This window comes from Trachemys scripta, chromosome 16 (genome assembly GCF_013100865.1).
Source record: "Trachemys scripta elegans isolate TJP31775 chromosome 16, CAS_Tse_1.0, whole genome shotgun sequence".
Classification (NCBI taxonomy): domain Eukaryota; kingdom Metazoa; phylum Chordata; order Testudines; family Emydidae; genus Trachemys; species Trachemys scripta.
The window spans coordinates 9,216,018-9,233,125 of record NC_048313.1 but is presented as its reverse complement, the minus strand read 5'-3'; the positions used below and the strand labels follow the sequence as shown (position 1 = coordinate 9,233,125).

Below are 17,108 nucleotides of genomic sequence, written 5' to 3'. Positions count from 1 at the left end.
GATGGGTCGGGAGTTGGGGGGGGGGCTGTCAGGGGATGGAGAATGGTTGGATGGGCGTGGGAGTCCCAGGGGTCTGTGTGGGGGTGGGGGTGTGGATAAGGGTTGGGGCAGTCAGGGGACAGGTAGGGGGTGGAGTCCTGGGGGGCAGTTAGGGGCAGGGGTCCCAGGAGGGGGCAGTCAGGGGACAAGGAGCGGGGGGAGGGTTGGAGGTCCTGAGGGGGGGAAGTAGGAGGGATAGGGGTGGGGCTAGGGCAGGACGGGGGCAGGGCTAGGGCAGGACTCCTCCCGTCCTCTTTTTTGCTTGCTGAAATATGGTAACCCTAGCAATTGGGTAGCTGTTTTTGCAACCAGAAAGTCTATAAATATAAAATTTCTTTAAAATGAAAGCTTGAAGCTTGCATATATATGAAAAAAAAATCTGGAACTATCAAGATAGTCTGTCTTAACTGATAAACTGGGAATTACCTTTGTTACCCAAATTATTCCTCATCCCTATCCTTCTAGGTATATGTTATCCCTACGTGTCTGTCAAATCAATCACTTAGACTTTTAGATCTTTGGGGCATGCACCTGTTTTGTGTTTTCTATGTAGCACTTAACATAACTGTGCACTATAAGTAATTTATTCAAACAACTCATATATAGATACTCTTCATTTACATCTTCCTTGGCATGTATTTTCAGTGGATTTAGTGATAACTTTAGTGGCACGGCAGCATGGTCTTGGATCTGCAACTAGAGTTCAGGAATGTGGGAATTATATACCAGCGTAGACTGACTTTAAATTAAAGTAATTTAAAACCTCATATTTTAATCCTGATTTAAATCAGCAAGCAGGAAACCTTATTTTAAATCATCAATTTTCAGTCTTGTTTTGCATTTGTACTTTTTAGTTATCTTCCTAATGAAAGGCTGATTCTTATTGATTGGTAATCATTAAACCATGTAGATTTGCAATGAATTATAGTCTTTACACTAAAATTGGGACTTCATTTTGCATAAAAGGCCACTGCTGTCAAAAGCTGGTTAGCTCTTCAACAAACTCTGGTTCCAGGTGATAGTCAGTGACTTCCACCAGTTCAGTGGTTTGACTTTCTTTAAAACTTCAGCAGCAAACATGTATTGCTTGAATATTTTTTTCAAGCTTCAATGTTTTTTTAAAATTTATGTTAATAGTACAGTATAGTAAATTTAGGTCTTAAAACAAGTCGCCATCATTTCAAATTTAATTTTTAAAAAAGTTTATTTTAAATAAGAAAAATGTATTTTATTTAAGTTAAAATATCTGAGTTTATTTTTTAAAAAATCATCCATTTTTATCTGTCCTGTTATAAGCAATATTGGAATTATTCACAGAAGTACATATCGGTGTGAATTTGTTCCTGCTTCCTCCCATGCAGTGAATATCCAAGGGGTCTAGGATGACCAGACAGCAAATGTGAAAAATTGGGACAGGGGGTGTGTGTGTGTGTCGGGGGGGTAATAGGAGCCTAAGAAAAAAAGACCCAAAAATCAGGACTGTCCCTATAAAATCAGGACATCTGGTCACCCTAAAGGGGTCTGACAAAAAATAAACAAGTTTTATGCTATTTGCAGTGGTGTTTTTAATAAGCTTGAGACAAAGTAATTTCTGACATGCAATAGGTTCACACCGATTAACCAAATGAACATTGGCCAGCAAAACACAGTGGAGAAAAACATATGTTGCCTTTGCTTTATACATGAAACACTTTGCATGATTTAGTGCGGAGGAGAAGGAAGGAGACTTTAGCCATCACTGTTATTACACTGTATCCATTCTTTAAGGGCAAGGACAAATGCTTAAAGTTGAGAATGTGCTTAAGTGTGACAATCTCCTCAATGGGGAAGGGTATGTGCGTCAGCCAGCAGAAAATCGGGTCCTTAACACCACATGACCAAAGAGTTCAATTCTGCCACCTCCAGTGCATGGGTTCTGCCTGACAGATGTTGCTGGCTATGTGTTTATACATGCGACTTAGCTGGGGAGGGCACAGGATAGGGAAATGGAACACCCTCCAGTCGTGGGAGCTTCCCACGGCAGCAGCAATGTGGAAAATAGGGGGACTTGTATTGAGAAAGGGAGCTGACTGGCAGGAAGAGGTGGGGCATATTTTCAGGATGAATTGTCTAGGGTTGCCACGTGGAGCGAGGGTAGATGGTGTTAGGATGCTGAGGGAGTATAAAGAGACGGGTAAATAGTCAGGGAGGTTGGTAATAAAGGGAGATGGGTATTTAAGGAGGGTTGGTTGGGGGGGGGGGGGCGCGCAGACTTGGCCCTCAACTCAGCACAGTACTTCAGCACATGTTTAGCTTTAAACTGCAACAGAATGTGGGAATCACACAAATGTTCTGCTGAATCATGGCCTTAGATAAGTAGTGAAGAGAGGCAGTGAAAAGGGGCACTTTGCTCCAGAATAGCATTTTAGTTGGTTGGGGAAATTTTTATGCATATTGGGAAACTTTTTTATGTACACATCTTGTTACAAAATAAGTAAGTAATCATGCACACTTATGTTTGCAATCCTTGTCCACTCATCATATTTATCCCATCTTATCAGAACAAGAGTTCCTTGAAGCAGGGGCTGTCTTCTCATATTTGTAAAACACCTAGCACATTTTGGGTGCTACTGAATTATAAGCAGTACATTGTAAGTCTTCATTCCATCAGATCCAATGTTCTTTTTCCCTTCCAAACACTGACTAATGAGTAGCAGCAATATCAATGGCTAGGATCTAAGCATTAAAATAACTGTTTAGTAGGGGATACAAAGCCAGTTACTATAGTGATGAGCATGGTATAAATACACAGTTGTCACTGTAAATGGAGGCAAGAGTACCACTAAAAATGGTACTGCTATTTACTCTGGTCACATCCACTTAGGATACCAGCAAAAACTAGTTTTTACTACTGTAAATACTACAACAAAGTCAAACTAGCTAATGAAGAGCAAAATGAATTCTCTGCTGAGTCAATCATCATCAACAGAATAGCCATTAAATTCTGAGACCAGACTCTTCATTGCTTGTAATGATATACAAAGCAGTCAACATACCGCATGATCTTGCGTTGGAGACAGAAAAACTTTGTTTAGATTAGTAATTTTGAGTTGACTTGACCTGGAAATTATTAGTGGATATTAAATATGAAATGGGAAGATGTCACTTCTCTGACCATAACCAGACTTTAAAATGAAGACTATTCCTCAGATATGTATTTTTTACAAGGGTGTAACTTGGCCAATAGCACATACAACCCCTCACAGGATAATCTAGGAGTTGGGAAGCATTTAATAGTATATAAACACTACTCACTTGTTTTGAAGGACAAAGTTCATTCTTCTCATCTGTCATCTTCCCACTCTTTGATGCCTTTCTTGGTTGCTTGATAGTGGTTTTTATGGCAGGCCGGCACACATAATTCTCCAGGTTCTTAGGGGGCTTTTTAGTTCTCTTAGCTTGAAGACCAATTTTCAATTTTAAATTTCCCTCTGAAAAATTTGTTTCTTTCACTGAAAACTGTTGCTGTGCATCAGTCAGACCCTCATTCTTCCCAGTCTCAATGGTGCTCCCCTCCCAGTTCTTCTTCTTAATATCTTCTTCCTCCTTGGTGCTACTCTCTAGATCTACTTCTCTCTTGCCTATCACTATGTCAGTGTTGACTGCAGAGGGGCTTTTCCCAGAAAAACCTTCGGAATCAGAACCCAACCCTAACATAGCAGTATTCTGAGGGTCCATCACAGGTGCAGTATATGCCTTCTGGGGATTTTAGGGAAGGTTTACAGAGGTATGTTCCACAGAAAAATCTCTTCTACAACTTGCAACCACATCTTTTACACTGTAAGAGAAACACAAAAAATAGAATAAATGATTTTCTATTTTAAAGAAGAAATTAATGAAACATTCTTATAATTATTGACCAGAAAGCAAACATAAAAAGCTTATTTCTCAACAAAAGTTCCAAACAATGAGCACCAGATCTATTCAGAGGGTATCACAAACCCCCCAAATCTCCGCTGATCTACAGCAGGAACCTACCAGCTCTCTTCTGTCAAGCCATCGTTTTTAGGTATTGGCTAGTAAAATTTATCTGATTACTAGTTTAAAAGCCTGCAACTGTAGGTCCTATAGGGCCTTTTCAATTGAAAACTCCTGAACAAATACAGCCAATGTCAAAATTATTTTCCTATCAGTGGCACTTACCCACTCCTCCCCTACATCCCCACTGTAAAACTGGAAGCATAAACCTACCCGGTTTTCCATCCACAAATCTCACCCCAGGTTTTTTTGGAGTTATATGCAACTTTTGATCTCAGTTGTTATTCAAAAATCCAAGTCTCAAAACTGGGAAAAATAATGGGATAGTCTATTTCCTGGTGTTTGTAGGAGATAAAAACAGTTATAACAACACTTATTGGTGAGATTTGCCATTCAAAATGGTTTTCTCCCTTCTTGCTGACTCCACTTCTAATACAACTGCTAATGAGGCATCTCTACTCAGCACAGATTCATTAAAAGACAACGTAGCCATTGCTCATTCCAGAGGCTCAGACACACGAACTCTAAAGTAGACACTATCTCCTGATTGTGTTGGAGAATAGGAAATGGCAATTATGACAGAAAGGAAATCTGCTAAATGGCAGCTCAGAACTACCACCCACTATAAAATGGTAGAAGAATACCATTATTTACTGCTTAATCATCTGCAAGAAATTAGGTAACATTTTATGGTTCCACTTTCACACTATAACACAAGAAACATAACAATTTCTCTTTTAGAGCTGATAAATATTTTCTGTTCTAGAAAGGACTATTTCCCATTAGTATTTCTTCATATTTATACATACATACCTTTAAAGGGCAGAACACTTTTAAAGGCTGTTGTCATGGCAACATTCTCCAACCATGAAATTTGTTCAGATTTGCCTTCTTTCAAGTTTCTACAAGTTGCAACTTCCACTGCCCCAAACAATCAAACTTTTTTCTTAGCTACTTTGCATTTAATAAATTACACATACTGACTAAGTTGGAGGCCAAGCACATCAAATAGAAATGACCCTGAGGTTAAAACAGTACTTGAGATAGTGTTTTCTACTAGATTTCAGGATTTACACACACACACACACACACACACACACACACACGTTGCCCTCTTACCCAGTCAGTATGTGTTTTAGTTTTGGTTTTCCCTCATCCTATCCCTCTGTTCCATCTCCAACATATCAATCTACCTCAAAAAGAACAGGAGTACTTGTGGCACCTTCGAGACTAACAAATTTATTAGAGCATAAGCTTTCGTGGGCTACTGCCCACTTCTTCGGATGCATATGGAGTGGAACCAATCTAACTCAGTTCTCTCTCAAAAGACTACAATTACGAGGAAGGTTCTAGAAAGTTTCTCATCTGTATTTGGAATGGTCACTACAAGTGCTCTATCACTGAAAAGTTATGAAAGGTCATGTCCAACTCAAAAATATTTCTTAGAGCACACTACTTATTATCATTCACTCCCCCCATGAAATATTTAATTACAGAATAACCATAGTGAATAGTAAAATCCTCCCTTAAGGGGAAAAAAAATAAAAATAATAAAAAAACCCCCTACAAAACTTGCCAGTAAGAAATCCTCACTGTTCTAGAGTTTCCCAAAGAAAACTCAGATTAAGTATTCTTCTAAATCTTCTTGGATGGTGAGTCACATGGCTTACAGCTTTGTGTAGAATATTTACTGCAAGAGCCTGTTCTACTGCTGCAAGAGATATGGGCACTCACAGGAATCCAGTACTATGTCTCAATATGTGCTTTCTTTCTCAAAATCAAATAGAACATTTGGTGTGAATTTAAATTGCACTCATAATACCTTACAAAAATATTATATGTGTTTGTTGACAAATTACCGTATATACTCTTTCATAAGCCGCATTTTTTTTTTAGTAAAAAAGGGAAGCACCAGAGACAGGGGTCGGCTTATGAACGGATATAGAGAAGGAGAGGTGGGATACAGCCCTCCCCCCAACAGACGGAGCAAAGAAAGGCAGCACAGCCAGCAGAGACGGAAGGGAAGAGGCGGGGCCAGTCTCTCCAGTTCTGGCCACCCTGCTCTCCCCCCAGCCTCCGAAGCAGCTGCAGCTCCGGGGCCGCAGCCATGCCATCCGGTCTGGCCCACCGGAGCAGGCCGCAACCAGGTCAGAGACATCCTCCCCTGGCCCTCCCTAGATAAGGTGGGAAGGGATGGGATGGGGAGAATATGGGGGTCCCGGGCTAGGGGTGGTCACAGGGGTTGCTCTCCTGACTTCCAGCTTCTCCCCCCCAAAAATTTCCCCACCAGTTGCTGTCCTGGCCTGTCAGGGTAAGCTGCTGGCACGCTGGGACACTGTTTACCTAGGTTTACCTCCGTGCCTGTGGACGCGCGAGGTAAACAAACCATCTTGGCCCACCAGCAGCTTATCCTGATGGCCCAGGAGCCAAAGTTTGCTGACCCCTGAATTATAGGGTCGGCTTATGAACAGGTTATAAAAATTTTCCATTTTTACTTGGCCGGGGGGGGGGGGGGGGGGGGAGGATCGGCTTATAAATGAACCAGCTTATGATCGAGTATATACGGTATGTCTGAAGCTTGACAGTTATAATCAATATGTACACCTTGCCCATTAAAATTCTACGGCCAATATCAACCATCACAGGCTTGGACTAATATTCAGAAGTTTAATTTGATTTTGTCTGTCCAGGGATGAGACATATCTCTTGCTCCTCTTTCACATCCTTTTTGAATAGGACAGGGAATTCTAAGAGAGGTTATATTTAAATTTTATTTTAGAGTATGCTAGAAGAGAAGCAATGAAAAGCAAATGGAAAGGCAACACATTTTTACAGGGAGAAGGAAGATTGTGTGTATTTCTTTTGGTTACTATTCAAGGACGTGCAGAACTTAACACACAGGAAATTTCTGAAGGATGGCAGGATCCTGGTTTAAAAACCTCAAATTGTGTATTGACTTATCCAATAATTTTATTTCCTTGAGATAAAGAGCAACACTAAAAACGCATTAATGTAAGGATTAGGGATTTCAGACATGCATTCGGATCATGCTGTTCTTTTTCTTTGGTTCTAGTTTCATTACCACATGTTGGACTCTTCTAATTCCATATGCACAAAACTTGACAAGCTTCAATTTCTCCAAACCTGGCAGATCATCTCCTTACCAATATAAGGAAATGGAACACACAACTCCCATTTTCAAATTTTCTATGCGGGTCTATTCTACTATACAATACAAAATAATAGAAAATGGTTGTTTCTAACTACAGCTCCAGAGCCGGTTTCAACAGTTGATCACAAGGCGCTGCTGACCTTCTTACATGACAGAAATGCAATAGATAACACAACACTACAATGGTTTGAAATATGACCCAAATAGCATTAAGGGCAACTGATCCCCTTCCCTAAGATTTCTCACTTGCAGAGTCTGGCAGGAATCTACTCACCCTTGACATTTACATGAGACCAGTTGGAGAGATTGTGAGATAACACAAGCTACACTGCCAACAATATGTTGAGGACACCCATCTTTAACTATCCTTTACAACAGTGGTTCCCAAACTTTAACAACCTGTGAACCCCTTTCACTAAAATGTCAAGTCTCACGAACTCCCTCCTAAAAATGAATATTTCCAGGGATTTTCTCCTTTACCTGAGTATAAATTATAAAAGCAGTGACCTTGGAAATATAAAATTTGTTTTTATGACATGCTTATTACACACTATTTATTATGAATTATTTATCATTAAAGTATTTTTATTACATTATGAAAATGGCAACATTCTTCCAAGATCTCACTTTTGTAGCTTGTATCACTTTGAATAAGCCTGTTATAAGACAAGTCTCCTATGTTTCATCAAGGAGTATCAGATGTGAAACAGCATGTAGGTATTTAAGAAGCCAACTCAGAGTTCCTCCTACACAAGCATTCAGGTCTTGAGCAGTCCAGGCAAACGACTCACGTTACAACAAAGCTTAAACTTGTTCTTCTTAATAATTTTAAAATCAATACTAGCTGCCTATTTAATTTTAAAAACAGCAAAAAAATATCCACCTCCCTTTCCATTTCTTATAAGGAGTCTTGAAGTTTAAATCTCAATGTGATAGATATGCTTGCTTTGATCTGCTTAGCTCTTGGTAGGCTGCTGGTACCGTGCTGCTCGGGGTCCATAGGGATAGCTCTGTCCGCCATTAGGGAATTTTTTCCCCCCCAAGAACCTGCTGTAACATTTCGCGAACCCCAGTTTCAGAACCACTGCTTTACAACAAAAGCAACAACTTCATCTTAAAAGACATCCCAATGCCTGTTGGACATGTTCAACTGGCTGATTAGTAACTGTACAAAGAAAACTAAAAAAAAAAAAGACTAAAACAATGTTGATGGGAAGAGGGAAGTGTCAAGGAACTGGCCAAGCACTGATCTCTCACTTTTGTCATCTGCCCTCCATTCAAAATAGTATAAAATATTGGGGCTCTGCAGATTTAACCTTAGATGATCAATTAGTGACAGTAGCAAGAAATGCCTTCTTTCATCTTCAGCTTGATATGAAACTGTTACTTATTCTCAAAGAAAGATATAGCTCCAGTCATCTATATTTTCATCTCCACATTCCCACTACTTTAAAGAGAGATACTTTGATACAATAGCTGCAGCAATGGGAACTGAATTTTCCATGCTCCATTTTTTGCTCTGCTACAGGCAAAATCCATCCAATTTGCTCTAGCAGATTCCAGCTGGCAGAACATAGCAGACCACCTTCTCACGGAGATAAGCCACTAAGAGTACATCACTCCATTGCGCTGTACTCTTTCATTGGTTCCCATTGCACTTACAATGATAATTCAAGCCCTAGGGCTAACACTCAAAATATTTTTGAATCAGGACTCAGTTACCTCTGAAATTGACACTTTCACCCATGACTCAGCGAAACAGCTGCACTCTGAGAACTATACAGCTAACAAAATCTAGTTCAAAACGTGTGAGAATCGGAGGTAGCATGTTTTTGATCAAGTGGGATGAGGTACCAGAGAAGAAGCCAAAGTCTGACTGCTTTTCAAACATACTGGAAGACCCACCTACTCTCTAAAGGTTTTCCCACCATAACCAAATCAAGAGAGAAAGTGGGCCTGGGAACGGGGAGAGAACCACACCAAGCAGTGCTTTGCAGAGCCAGAAAAGGTCCTTTGGAGCACACATTCTTAGTTACTGTTCAAAATGGGCAACAATGTATATCTAACTTACCTGCTCAATGGTAAGATATTATGCAGATGGCCTCTACCGAAAAGCTTAAGACAGATAGAAAACATCTGTAGTGATCTCTAAAGTTTTTCTAGTTTTACCAGGTTAAATTTTACCTAGTTAGTATCACTGACAGATAAGAAGATCCACATGACTGGAATGTTAAAATCACTAGATATAACCTGTTTAGGAAGGATCGAGTGGGCAAAAGGAAAGGCGAACTGGCACTCTGTCAAAAATGGCACTGCCTGTTTCCAAGTCACCAAACAACTCGGAAGCAAATAATCCTGAATGCTTATAGATCAATGTTCTAACAGATAAAAACCAAGATGGGATACTAGTTGGTGTCTGCGAGGGACCACCAAAAATCATACTAGAGAACATGATGACTGCATCACCTATCAATAATGTGTAGGAATAAAAGATTTATTAGGAGGGAGTCTGATCTGAGTGACATATGCAGAAGGTCTCATTCTGCCTGTACTAAAATGTCCTTGGAATGTCTAAAAGTTGTAGATTTCCCAATTCAAAAAGTGCTACACCCAATATAAGGGAATTCTGTATTAGACCTCATCTTGACAAGTAAAGAGGAACTGATCACAGAACTGAAAATCAGTGGTGGCTTAGGAGCAAGTAATCATGACTTTAATACATTTGTTACGTGTAAACAGAATAAAGTGCAAAACAGTAATATGTATACTTGGTGCTTTAAAAGAGCCAAACTTCACAAAGCTGAAAACAATTATAAACCAAATCAGCCGGGAGAAAGAATTTAAAGCGAAAACTGTGAATGATAATTGGGAACTGTTTAAGAACATTTTACTACATGCCCCAAAAGCCAGGATCCCAGGATTGAGCAACAAGACTTCATGGGTTCAAAAACAATCTGGCTTAGAGAGTAAGTGAAAGCATCTATAAAATATAAAAATATATATAACAAATGGAAAACAGAGGAATTTGATAGCAATTAATATAAACTGGAAGCTAGGAAGTATAGAAAATTTGTAGGGAAAGCAAAAGGACACAAGGAGAAATCTATGGCTAGCAGAGTCAAGGACTCAGGGCTTGGCTACACTGGCGCTTTACAGCGCTGCAACTTCTTCGCTCAGGGGTATGAAAAAACACCCCCCTGAGCGCAGCAAGTTACAGTGCTGTAAAGCGCCAGTGTAAACAGTGCCCCAGTGCTGGGAGCCGCGCTCCCAGCGCTGTAAGCTAATCCCCTCGTGGAGATGGAGTACCTGCAGCACTGGCACACCACCACACTCGCACTTCAAAGTACTGCTGCGGGAGCGCTCCTGCGGCAGCTCTCTGAAGTTTTGAGTGTAGCCACGGCCAAAGATAAAGAAACCAGAGTGATACAAAATCAAATGTCACACATTAAATGGATTAAGTTCTGGCTAATGGATAGGTCTCAACATGCAACTGTAAATGGGAAATTGAGTGGGTGTTATTTTAGTGCAGTCCTGTGGAGATTGATTCTTGGCCCTACACTATTTAGCGCTTATCAGTGACATGGAAGAAAACATACAATCATCACTGACAAAGACTGCAGGTGACACAAAAATTGGGGGAGTGGTAAATAATGAAGAGGACACGTCACTAAAAAAGAGTCATCTGGATTGTTTAGTAAACTAGGCACAAGCAAATAATACACGTTTTAATACGGCTAAATATAAATGCACACATCGAGGAAAAAAAGAATGTAGGCCATACTTACATAACGGGGGACTCTATCCTGGGAAGCAGTGACTCAGGAAAAGATTTGGGGATCGTGGTGGATAATCAGCTGAACATGAGCTCCCAGCACGACACTGTGGCCAAAAAGACTAATGTGATCCTTGGATACATAAACAGAGGAATCTCAAGTAGGAGTAGAAAGGTTATTTTACCTATGTATTAGGCACTGGTACAACCACTGCTGGAATACTGTGTCCAGTTCTGGTGTCCACAATTAAGGAAAGATGTTGATAAATTGGAGAGAGTTCAGAGAAAAGTCAAGAAAACGACTAAAGGATTAGAAAACATGCCTTACAGTGACAGACTCAAGGAGCTCAATGTATTTAGCTTAAGAAAGAGAAGGTTAATGTGGACTTAATTACTGTCTGTAATTATCTACACAGAGAACAAATATTTGATAATGGGCTCTTCAATCTAGCAGAGAAAGGTATAAAACACTCCAATGGGTGGAAGCTGAAGCTACACTATTCAAACTGGAAATAGGACATACACTTTTAATAGTGAGGGTTATTAACCACTGGAACAATTTACCAACTGTTGTGGTAGAGTCGCCAGCACTGGCAATTTTAAAATCAAGACTGGATATTTTTCTAAAGGATATGCTCTAGAAATTATTTTGGGGAAGTTGCATGGCTTGTGTTATACAGGAAGTCAGACCACCTGGCCTTGGAATCTATGAATTAGTCTACTAAGGACCTGACCATTCCTACTGATTTTATGTGAAAGATACTCAGATGCTCATGTGGAAGATACTAAGGCTTGGAAAGATTAGATTTTTCTATGTCAATTTCACCGTACACACACAAATCAATGAAAAAATATTTCCATAGGTAATCCTCAAAATGTACAGATAGGCAAAGTAAGAAAAGCACTGTTTGAGAATTTCTTAGAGTTTGATTTAAGGATATCAAATTGTCAATATCACATGTCAAAATATAGAAAGTAGTTTTTAATGGTTATAAAGTTTTTTGAATTTCAACATCTACTGTTATTAAATAATTATTGTAGGACCATCCCATAATTTCCACAACACTGAACATTTAAATAGATCAAAATTAAAAAATGCTCAAAACCCATAATTTTGTGCAACTGCAAAATTTCAAATCAAGCAAAATAGAAAAAATGCTTAAAAACATCGATATCAGTCAAAATGATAAAAAAATCCAATTCTGCCAAGACTAAAGATACTTTATGTGAAAAATGTTTGTACCCCTAATCTTGCATCTTTCTTTAAGACAGTAAGATCTTTGGGGTGGAAACAGCTTTTTACTGTCTGTATAGCACCTAGCACAATAGAACTCCAGATTCTAACTGTAGCCTCTAGGCACTACTCTAATCCAAATAATACATTAGAACAGCTAGCAAACACTGAAATCTGATTGGACAGGAAGCAACATACTGCATTTTCAAAGCACTGAAATCTACTCAGAGCTTAAGAGTATGTTCAACTCACCAACAGAAACTAGTGTTAGTTGATGAGAAAAATACAGCAGAAATATTTAAACCACAACAGTTACTAGACAAAATCTTCATGGTAATTGTCTTTCTGCACTGAGCATGTGTCATTTCTAAGTTGATGACTTGCTAGTTCATTTGCCATTTGAACAAGCAGATGCAGTAACCATAGGCATGACTTTTCTGAGGCCCTCTAGTGGTGAACAATTTCTAGAATTAATTTTCTTCAGCTAAGCCTTCCAAATACTTGTTCTTTGGAAAATAAATGCATCACACTGTTTTCAATACTCTACACGTATGTGAGCTGCAAACCACAAACAGCTAAGAAACAAAATGTAAGCAGTTTAAGAGCCTATATCAAAACTTATAAAGTACCCAAATTGCATTCTTTTCATGATGGGTTGTTCTGTACTTGGCTATTACTGCTACAGAAAGACAATTAGCAGATAAGGCATCTATTTTGCAGCTCTTCATGTGCCAGCTTACAATTAATGGATCTGATTAGCAAATCCTCAACTACAATATATGAAGCTATATCTGCAAAGATGATTGATAACACTAGTGATCTCACTGACCCTAAAGAAAATCAGCCAGGACTTGCGGTATTGAACACACAAACTTTCCTGCAACTCATGTTGAGTACCTGAAAGCTCCTGGCAGATGCTGTGGATGAGCTGGTGATGCCTGAGAAACCGGCCTCCATGATTAATATCTCCCATTCTACCTCTCTAAACGCCTCTCAGCTGAACATAGTGACATGCTGTAACCATTGCTGATGAGAGCTGGAGATCCTCCTGGAAAGGATGATCTTATCCTAGTTCTGTGGAAACTGAGCTCCCTTTCTTAAAAGGAACAGCAAGAGAGACCTAAAATGTAACCTGGCCTGGGGCACTAATATTTCAAAGATCACTAGTTTCCCTCTAAGATGAAACAATCTTATCTGACCACTTTGGTTTTTTTAAATTTTGCTCACTCTTTAGACAGACAGATCATTTCTACAGTTATACTCAAGTGATCCCAAAAGGTTCATCTTCTGTTGTGGGGTTAAAGAACCTTTGTGCACAAGTACTAGGCTCTGGATACATTAAAGACAGTTCAGATTACTGCTAGTGCTGCTGGACATGATGAAGGTTGAATGAGTCAATTACGCAGACATGAGACTAATGCTATCCCTTTCTTTCCTTAGGGTACAGCTTTCACCCACAATTTTGGTTAAGATCTTTGAATATTTAAGCCAGAACAAAGAGCAGAGCATAACAGTGGACATGCTGAGAACTGAAGAAAGAATGAATATTGCTGAGGACACTGGAGATATAATGTAAGTGAACATCTTGGAGATTCATTGATGCCAATAACCAGCTGGATTTATGGACAGAATAATGGGTTTTGAGTACTAATTTATTAATTGTCTTGTTTGCAAACTGGTTTAACATTCAGTCAATCCTCAATTTATTTTAAATAAAAATAAAATGGGCATAACTTGTCAGCATCTCTTAGATTCTGACATTGCAAATGTTGCTCATGTACTTTTTGGGGGAAGGGGATATAGGGGCTTGGATTCTGGCCCTCTTTTCTGGTATCTGGAGAGAGAGAAGTTACCTTTAAATAACAGAGCCATTAATTTTATACTTTTATGAGAGATCTTGGATAAACTATTCTATAAATACCCACACAAAACATAACTTTTAGTGAGGCCAGAAAGTAATCTTGTGCCATATAGGAAACTGGAGATAAACAACATGTTTGGATTTTTTTTTTTTTTTTTTAATTTTATGGAGCCCCATCAATGTGCTTATTCAACGAACTGTTTGGAGATACCTTTCCAGGATATGTCTACACTGCAATTAAAAACCCAGGCTGGCCTGTAGCAGCTGACATGGGTTTGTGGGACTCGGGCTAAGGGGCTGTTTAATTGAAGTGTAGACATTCGGGCTCAGGCTCTGGGACCCGCTTGCTGGATCCTGAATTATTGAATTTAAATTTTCTAACTGTTTCATGGGACTTTCGGTCCCCCGTCCTTGTCTAAGGATGATTTCCATCTTCAGCTTCTTATTACCTATACAATTATCCTCAGTGTTAATCCATAAGAGATGCTATTAAAATAGAGGCAGAAAGTATTTTTTGCTCCAACCAAGTACCTACCAGCCAGAGCTTTTCAATCCCAAGTCCTCTTCCAAACAAGGCATCTTTGATGTTGCTGCTCTCAGGCTTTCAGAAAAGATCCTTATAAACATCAGCAGGGGAGCAAAAAAACCTTGTATTTTTTTTCTGAATTCTAAACTGCTATTTAAAGGGCTGTCTATCAGAAACTAGATTATTTTCAAATTAATCAATTAGTCAAGTTGAAAGCATCTCTAATTAATCCTCACACTACTCACAGGAAGTAAATTGATAAGTATTATCCCCATTTTATAGATGGGAAAGTAGACACAGTGCTTGTGATTCGCTCAGGGACACAGAGCAAGTCAACAGCAGAGATGGAATTAGAACTCAGGAATTCCTGGCTCCAGTCCCTATATTCAAGACATAAGACCAAACTGCACCTCCAAAAGTGATGTTTTCTACATACTGATATGCAAATAAAAACTTGGTGAGAGGATAAATAGATTTAAGCTAGCACATGAATTTTCACTATCTAGAGTTAAAGTACGGAATGCTATGGAAACTCCATGTAATACACACCTCTTGGATCTATGCCCACCCAAGTGTTTTTTCTCCTTCTCTGTTCTCCTAGCGAACACTATGCAAAATACCTCCAACTCTTTACAGCTGTTTACTTGCAAATGAAATTTGTTGAATCCACCAGCTTGTAAAAGAATCAACACATTTTTAAAGTGATTGAAATCTTACTGTACTGTAGACTAAGCTGGATGTGAATAAGCACTTTGTCTCTTGCTGCTACATCTGGCTCCACATTTATTCAAAATAGCAAGACTTTTTTTTTTAAAAAAGGGTAAGACGAATCAAGCTCACTCACACTGAGCTTGCAATTGGCAAGACCAGGGTAAAGTTCACATTCAGATTTAGAGGCTGAAGGAAAACCTGAAACCTGATTTACCAACAATGAAATTAGTAACTATATTCTAAACAAGTTCACAAAATTGATAACACTTCTGAACACATGCCAGGTTCTATTATTTACTCATTAATTCCTGTCTATTCAGATAGCAAAAACTCTCATCTGACCACTCATCGTTTTGCCTTCATTACTGCAATCTACTCCTCTTTGACCTCCCTGACACCCACATAATCCCTCTGCAATTCATACAAAATGCACCTTGCAAGATGATCATTTGCCTAACCTGATCTGACCAAAGTTTTCATTTATTTGAATCCCAGTGATGGCCTCCCTTCTTCACCTCATCAAATTCAAGATTCATTTAACTGCCTTCAAGCCCCTACATAAAACTTTGCCAATGCCTCCTGGTCTGCTCTTGTACCCCCCTCTCTGCCTCATGATGCCAGCTTATACGCCCTTTAGTCCGCTTCTCCAGCTAACATCTCCATGCTTTCTTCTGCACTGCTCCTTACACATAGAACACTCCCTGAAGAGGGTGGATAAAAATCAATGATTTTTTTAAAAAAGCAGATTTTTATAAAATTTAAATTGCATTTTTTAATTTTAATTAAGTACATTTTTATTTTTTTAAATACTTCTATTTAAAATTAATTTGAAATTATGTCAACCTATGTTAAGACCTAAACTTATTACAATTATTAAAATCATTCAAATTAAATAAAAAATATTAAGCAGTGCACATTTGGTGCTAAAGTTTTAAAGAAAGTCAAACCGCTGAACTATCTAGTTGGAAATCACTGGCTAAGCACCTGGAACCAGAGTCCGTTGAAGCGTTAAACCTGCTTTTGTTGGCAGTAGCCTTTTCTGCATGCGCAAAGAGAATATTTTCTTCATTTCAGTTTATTCAACTAGTTCAGTTATGACTAGTTCATTCAAAGTTAAGAAACCAGGTAGAAACTGGAAAAGCAGGAAAGCTTGTTTTCCTCTTTCTATGAATAAATACTAGGTGTCAGAATGAAATCTACTAATTCTAAAAACATTCAAAGACACAGGTAACCATAAACAATCAGTGCAATTCTCTAACTACAAATAACACTTCCTTTGCTTAATAAATCTGTTAGATTTAAAGAATAAATATATTTTGATACATTTTTCTTCTTATGTCTCCAGCATATCTGAGGAAGTTTTATTTAACTTATAAATTTAAAATGCTGTTTTTGTGCAATTTTTAATTGAATTCCAATTTTCATCCAAGTAGAGTTTGACATAAGTCATGAGTAAAAATTATTAAACATCTAGCAAATAAGAAATGCATAATTCATCATTTTTAATAATTAAAATGTAAAAATTAAGAATTCAATAAATATATGTTAAGCTATATAATTGCTTAAATAAATGTGTACATATACGTGTTTCCTTCTGGTTAAAGCACAGAAATTAGTGTAAACTAACGGTTATATTTAGTTTCAAATGAACATGTTTTAATGGTTACCAACCTATGAGACAACATTTCATTAGGAAAATAATTAAAAAGTGCAAACGCAAAACACGATTATTTAAATCAAGGTTTCCTGTTTGCTGACTTGATTAAAATCAGTTCT

The 17,108-nt window shown here is 38.5% G+C and overlaps 1 protein-coding gene across 1 annotated transcript in view; it reads right to left on the bottom strand.

Annotated features, from left to right (window-relative positions):
• The window catches only part of ASH1L (ASH1 like histone lysine methyltransferase), a 127,850-nt gene extending 116,777 nt beyond the window's left edge, over nucleotides 1–11,073 (bottom strand). The window contains 2 exon segments of the mRNA XM_034792260.1: nucleotides 3,334–3,856; nucleotides 11,014–11,073. Of these exon segments, the coding sequence (XP_034648151.1) occupies nucleotides 3,334–3,756 (423 nt within the window). The 5' untranslated portion in view covers nucleotides 3,757–3,856; nucleotides 11,014–11,073.
• Nucleotides 11,074–17,108: the final 6,035 nt, after the last annotated feature.